We start from the raw sequence: 7185 nt of genomic DNA, 5'->3' as shown, positions 1-7185 counted from the left end.
AAAAAAAAAAAAAAAAATCTTAAAAAAAAAAAAAAAAAAAAAAAAAGAAAAAGAAAACCAAGGCTGAGGCAAGAATCACCAGAAAAAAAGTAGGGGGAAAATCCCTAAAGCTCACACAGGGCTGGGAATAGTTTGTGTTCCCACTAGTGAGCATGGAAAGGCCTCATAGTATACAGGGCATCAAGCAAAATCTCAGAATGGTATTGGCTTAGAAGGGGGCCAAATTACCTCAGATTAAAGGCTACTCTAGACACATAGTAACAAGGCTTAAAAGCCAGGATCAAAGAGATCAAACTGATTCTAAGAAAATTAACTTCATCCCAGAACAAAGCCTAACAAAGAAATACAACAAAATCTAGCAGCCAACTGTGTAAAATAAAAATGTCCAGTATCCATTCAAGAATTTCCAGGCATATGCATACAATGGAGTATTATTCAGTCAGAAAAAGTAATAAAGGACTGATTCATGCTACAATATAGAAAAACCTCAGAAACATACTAACTGAAAGAAGTCCACACAAAAGAGCACATATTGTATGCTTCCATTTGGACTAAATATTCAAAATAGACAAATCCATGGAGACAGAAACTAGATCAGTGCTTATAAGGGGCTGGAGGAAAGCGGAATGGGGAGTGATTGCTAATGAGTATAAGGTTTTTGGGGGGAGTGGGGTGGTATAAACGTTTTGGAATTATATTTTGGTGATGGTTGTACAACTTTGTGAATATACTAAAGACCACTGAACTGTAAAGTGGATTTATGGTATGTGAATAATTTCTCAATAAAAAAACTTACAAAGCATGCAAAGAAGCAAGAAAGTATGACCCATAATCAGGAGGAAAAAATCATAGAAACAGACTCATTAAAACAGAGACAACAAAATTTGGAAACAAGGACACTAAAACAGTTTTACAAATTTATTCCTTATTTTCAAAAAGATAAAGAATGATCATGATAAGAGAAATGCAAGATATAAAAAAGACCAATATGGAACCTCTATTAATGAAAAAGAAAATATCTGTGGGTCGCCTGGGTGGCTCAGTCGGTTAAGCATCTGCCTTTGGCTCAGGTCATGATCCCAAGGTCCTGGGGTCAAGTTCTACATCAGGCTCCTTTCCCAGTGGGGAGTGTGCTTCTTCCTCTCCCTCGGCCCCTCCCCCCAACTTGTGGTGCTCGCTCTCTCTCAAATAAATAAACAAAATCTTTTTTAAAAAAAGAAAATAAAATATCTATAATGAAAAATGCACTGGATGGGATTAACAGCAGATTAGACACTGCAGAAGAAAAAAAATCAATAAAGCTGAACTCATAGCAATGGGATTACCCAAAATGAAAAAGAGTAAGAAGACTGAAAAAACAAAAAAACACAGAGCATCAGTAACTTATAGGACAACATTAAGCATAATATTAGGTGTAAATCAAATTCCAAAAAGAGAGAAGAGGGGCACCTCGCTGGCTCAGTGGGTAGAGCAGCAACACAACTCTTGATCTGGGGGATCATGAGTTCGAGCCCCACATTGGGGCTTGTACTTTTTATTTTTATTTATTTCTTTGAAGATTTTATTTATTTATTTATTTGACAGAAAGAGACACAGCGAGAGAGGGAACACAAGCAGGGGGACTGGGAGAGGGAGAAGCAGACTTCCTGCTGAGCAGGGAGCCCAACGTGGGGCCCAAACCCAGGACCCTAGGATCATGACCCAAGTCAACAGCAGATGCTTAACAAGTGAGTCACCCAGACGCCCCTGGGGCTTGTACTTTATTAAGAAAAAAAAAAGAGTTTTAAAGAGAGAGAGCTCTCAGAGAGGATAGAAAAAAATATTTGAAGACAATGTCTGAGCAATTATTTCCAAATATGACAAAAACTATAAATTCTCAGCTCTAACAAGCTCAAGAAACATTAAGCAGAATAAACCTGAGGAAAATCAACCACACCAAGGCATACCATAATCAGATTTCTAAAAACTATTGACAAGGAGAAAGAACTTAAAAGCAACCAGAAGAAAAAAGATATATCATGTATAGAGGAACAAAGACAAAAATGACAGCAAAAATATTTTCAAAAAGGAAGGTGAAATAAAGACTTTTTCAGATAAGTAAAAGCCAAAGGAATTCACTGCCAGCAGACCTGCACTATCAGAAAAGCTCAAGTTCTTCAGGCAGAAGGAAATTTGAATTAAAATTTGGATCTACACAAAGAAATGAAGAACACCAGAAATGGCAAATGTGTGAGTAAATATAAATTGCCTCAAATCAGTTTTGAAAAGAAACAAGATTTAAATAGATAACAAAAAAATATATACATGCATAAGTAGAGGGGAAAAAAGCTCATAGCAAAAATAAGGCTCTATGTGTCTTATAGCAGCTCTCCAATTTCCATGACCTTGGGTGAACTCTAACTTTTCTTCAGCAAAAAAATTTGCAAAGACCTCTTTGCACATGGCAACTTCTCTCAGATAACTGATAATTTTTCATTTCATTGACCCTGGATGGCATGGCTGGCAGAACTGGGAAAGCAACAATACAGTCACTCTAGACCAAATCTATCAATATCTGCCTACCACCTTTGTCTGACCGGACCAAGGTACATTTACCACACTAGAAATGGAGAGTCAAGATTGATTCTTCTGTCTCTCCTCTTTCCTCCCCACATATCCAGCCCTTCATTAAGTTCTGGCAATGCTACGTCTTTTTTTTTTTTTTTAATTCACTCATTCATTCATTCATTCATTCATTCATTCATTGAGAGAGAGAGCATGCTGCACACATGAGCAGGCCGAGCAGCAGAGAGAGAGGGAGAAAATCTGAGGCAAACTCCACACTGAGCACAGAGCCCAACCCAGGGCCCAATCCCATGACCTGAGCCGAAATCAAGAGTCAGATGCCTAGCCTACTGAGTCACCCAGGCACCCCTGGCACTGCTACCTCTTGAATACCTCTTACTGTCATTCATTTCTCTCCATTTCTATGGCCACTGCACTGATCCAAACCATGGGATCCCTCAGATGACTGCTTCTTAACTGATCTCCCTGCTTCTGCTCCTACCCAACCAATTCTTCACAATACATCCAGATAGATATTTCTAAAATGTAGATTTGATCATACCTCTCTCCTTCTTAAAACCTTCCAATGGTTTCTCACTGCCCTAGAAATAAAGTTCAAAATCCTGAACACCACACTCTGCCCTCATTGCTCTACCCACACTGAACCTTACTCAAAAACATTATGCTTTTTCTAAGTCAGTCCCTTTATACATGCTATTCTCTCTGCCTATGTCAGTCTTCTCTCACTCTTCAAGTGATAAATTCTTACTCAGCCTTCAGGACTCAGTATAAATGTCATTTCCATCAAAAAAGCCACTAAGTATGCAGTAATTTGTCACAGCAGCAATAGGAAATGAATGTGCATGAGATACGGGAGATAAGCTACTAAACACAAAAGAAAGGCAAAGGAATCACCAAGATAAAGGTGAAAGGAGATCCCAGGAGGTTTGCTGTGCAAGAGATAATTAGTCCAGATTAGAGAAGATTCAGAGAGAGATGTCTCCAAGAAGATCAAATCAATAGAATATTGGGTGTATTCAAAAACACTGAAAGGAGACTTAAACAGCAGGGAGAGAATTTGAGAACAGATTAGTCCTAGGGCTTGATTCCAGGACCCAGAGATCATGACATGAGCCAAAGGCAGACACTTAACCATCTGAGCCACCCAGGTGCCCTGTAAGCAGTTTTAGAAAAATAGTCTGTTTTTGAAAAAGGACGAGAAAATGAGTTTCTGTGAAAAAGAAGTTCATTAAGATTTCATCTACATATCTAACCTCCTCAATCTCCACAAAGGCAGAGATGAGTCACAATCAGACCTTACAGTCAAATGCTAAAGACCCTGGGTGGAAGGAAACTGGACACCGAAGTAACAAAAACATTTTATTTCTTACCCCCGGCTCCTTCCAGAATGCCTCGGACTACTGCCTGAACACCACTGGGTCTCATCAACCTTTCAGAGAGCAGTTGCCCACACAGACGCCGAAGCCAAGCTGGGGCCCGATACCTAACTTGAGTATTCTCATCTGTGCAGGGCTGAAAAAGGACGGAAAAGGCATGAATTCAGCGTCAGTGAAATAGATAGGATGTGTAGAAATCATTAAAATATATAAATATATACTGAGTCATACTGACAATTAACAGTATGATAAACAGACTTCGGAAGAGCACCATTTTTTGTCCAAAAAGAAACATTCTTCAGCATCACTTATAAGTAGAAATACCATAAACTTCAAGCAAAGTATCAAGTGAAATTTCAAACCCAGAAACAGACAAACACATAGGTGAGTAAAGTATAGATTTTAGAAACACAAAGTTAATGTAACCCATCTCTGAGTGCAGTCCTTCCAATCAAATCTAGTTTCCATGTAAGAGTCCTATGAACGTTACCCACCACTAAGAGTGCAGTTCGTGACAGTAAGAGGCCATGCTAGTCCTTGCCTCCTTGGTCTTAGCTACTCTAACTCCTTGTGGCGCAGCAGTTTTCAAAAAAGAGTTGAATTTCTTCAAGCACTCCTTTTTGAGAGCTCTGTGGAGCCACCATGAACAAAACAGACTTGGGGTCTCTTGTTTTGGGTCTAGAATGCAAACTATGTTGCAGTCAATCATGGTATGTAACTATGTGAACATAAAATTAGTGACAGAAACATTTACTCCTATCTACCCTGTCCTCTCTCTTTTATTTAAGGAGGACTCATAATTACCACTTATTGAGGGGGTTATGATTTGCCAGGCACTGTGCTAAGTAACTCCCGCATCATCTCATAATGGACTTGAAAGGAGTTACTATCTATCGTCAGGGAAACTGAGGGAAGGAAACGTTTACTAATTCACATAACTGCGTGCTGCGGAGTGCTGCACTCCAGAGTATGCTGACCTCCAGAGCATCTGCTTTTCACCATGTTCTTAGACTGTATTGATTTAATCTGCCAAACCATGGAGTCACCCAGAGAAGTGGGTGTGAGGCCAGAGGGGCCCAATGAGAGGCTACAGTAATATTCTAGAGATGAGATGAAAATGACTTCATCTAGGAGATATCTTTGCACCCAGCTTCAGGTGGCCCTTGTTCCTGACCTACCACTAATTCCCTTGGCCCTTTGCTCTTTACTCAGCTATAGTCATAACTAAACGTAGATACTATAAACAAGGAGGTAACTACATCCACATCATCGATTAAAACATTTCAGATAAATAATTATTTTTAAGGAAAAAAAGAACTATCTTATACTAAGCAGAATATATACTGATGTTTTCAAACAAAGGAGATAAAAATAGTCCCAATGATAGCCCTAATGTTAATGTCTTGACTATATATATTCCATTCAAAGAATAAGATGTCTAACTATTTCTTCCAGAAGAATGTATTGTCAAACAGCCAAATTTTAGTATTAAAAGAGTTCCATTTTCAGAATGCATAAAATATATTTTCAATAAAATTGCCATATTCTAAATTTAAAAAATGAACAAAAATTCAAAATAAATAAATAAAAAGGCCATGTTCTTGGAAAAAGTGGCCATAATTCCATTAACAGAAAAATCCTTAAAAAATTACCCTAACAGTTGTGGCGCCTGGCTGGCTCAGTTGTTAGAGCATTCAACTCTTGATCTTGGGGTTGTAGTTTCAAGCCCAACACTGAGTGTAGAGATCACTTAAAAATAAAATCTTTAAAAAAAAATTATCCTAAGGATCAATATAACTTAGTTTTACAAATATCATTTAGTGATCTAAAGGATGAAATAAGACTCAACTAGATTGTCAAGTTTCCCAGGAGAAGACAACACTCTCTCTGCACATTATCTTTAGTGATCCACCCACAAAAGTCCCCGGGCCTGAATACCTGGGGTGGTCCTCCCTGGAGGATAAGTAATTCTCGGACTGCTAATGGTTGATACACTTGATCCAAGATGTCTCTCAAGGCCTCCCTAGATAGTGTTCTTTCTTCTTCTGTTAAAACCTAAAAGAAACACGTACTTGGCTTTAGCAGGCAATAGAAGGTAATGTTTACAATACTGTACCAAAACATTGATGAGAGGACAGGAGAACAGGCTTCTTTTCCTCTTGACTCCCTTCCACACAGAGGAAGTTATAATATTAAAACGCTCCTGGCCCCCTCTGCATCCCCTCACTCACTTCTGGGCAGGAGATCTTAGGCACTTAGCTTATTGGTGAGTCTGGAATAAACTTACTGACTGATGAGCGTTGGCATGTACAACTTGGCTCGTTCCTATTCTATGCCTTGGGAGCAAGTGCGCATTCTGCTCTGCTCTTCCTTGCTATAGATTTTACAGAGGCATATCCCCTGCCATGGGGGAGCAGAAGGTGCCGCAGTGTCCTTAAAACTGGATGAGTAGTAAGTGTATTTAACTCTGGAAAGCACTGTTAGGAAGCCCAACTGTCTCCATCAATAAGCTTTATCCCCAACTCTGCACTCAGGAGCAACAGAGATGACATTTTGAGTTTTCATCTCACTCGCTCGGTTAACTTTTAATTCATTCAGAAGTTGGGCAGCAAAGAGGGGTGCTATTTGTTGGGTCCTCTTGAACCTCAACAGTACTATTCCCCTTCAGTAAGTGAGTAAAGCAGTCAGGATTGTGCCCATTAGCATCCAGCAATGTGAAGTACACGCACTGCTTAGAGCAGCTCCTAATGCTGGCACTTGCCCAGCTTCAAAACATGCACCCTCTGCGTTTCCCCTTCTGTCAACTCCACTTGCCTTCCTACGTGGTCCTTTCTGTGTGCTTCCCTTTTCTCCCTCCTGCTCCACACTCTGGGGCATCGCTTAGGTAATAGTAATAAGACCTCTCAATCCAGACCCCCCCATCTCAGAGAACTGGAAGCAGTAGGCATGCATAGAAATGCCAAGACTCACACCCTGTAGTAAAGAGCACAGTGCCCTGCTTCCCATAACATGAAGCTACTGGGGGAGCTCACAATTTCACGTCACTGCTAGGATGATAGCAGCTTTTAGACAAATGTTTGTGAACATATGCAGGAGACAGAAAAGAAAGGGAAAAACAGAAAAGAAACAAGATTAGAGGGTGACAGAGAGAGGTGACAGAGAAATGAGGTGGGTGGGCATTATGAATCTGGCTGTAGGGGCTAAGGAATTAGCCCACACCTGAGACACACTGACCTTCGATACA

The 7185-nt window shown here is 39.8% G+C and overlaps 1 protein-coding gene across 5 annotated transcripts in view; it reads right to left on the bottom strand.

Annotated features, from left to right (window-relative positions):
* LOC100478996 (hyaluronan synthase 3) overlaps window positions 1–7185 on the bottom strand; it is a 213033-nt gene that overhangs the window by 191695 nt on the left and 14153 nt on the right. For 4 of the 5 annotated variants that reach the window (XM_034638550.1, XM_034638551.1, XM_002923220.4 and 1 more), the window contains exons 3-4: window positions 5880–5996; window positions 3936–4077 (exon numbers count right to left, since the gene is read on the bottom strand). In XM_034638550.1, coding sequence (XP_034494441.1) covers window positions 3936–4077; window positions 5880–5996 — 259 coding nt within the window. The remainder of the gene's footprint in view (window positions 1–3935; window positions 4078–5879; window positions 5997–7185) is intronic. The other variant, XM_034638552.1, reaches the window with a different exon arrangement.

The sequence above is a fragment of the Ailuropoda melanoleuca genome, chromosome 12, assembly GCF_002007445.2.
Source record: "Ailuropoda melanoleuca isolate Jingjing chromosome 12, ASM200744v2, whole genome shotgun sequence".
Classification (NCBI taxonomy): domain Eukaryota; kingdom Metazoa; phylum Chordata; class Mammalia; order Carnivora; family Ursidae; genus Ailuropoda; species Ailuropoda melanoleuca.
The sequence above is the reverse complement of the archived record's forward strand: the minus strand, read 5'-3'. Positions and strand labels throughout refer to the sequence as shown.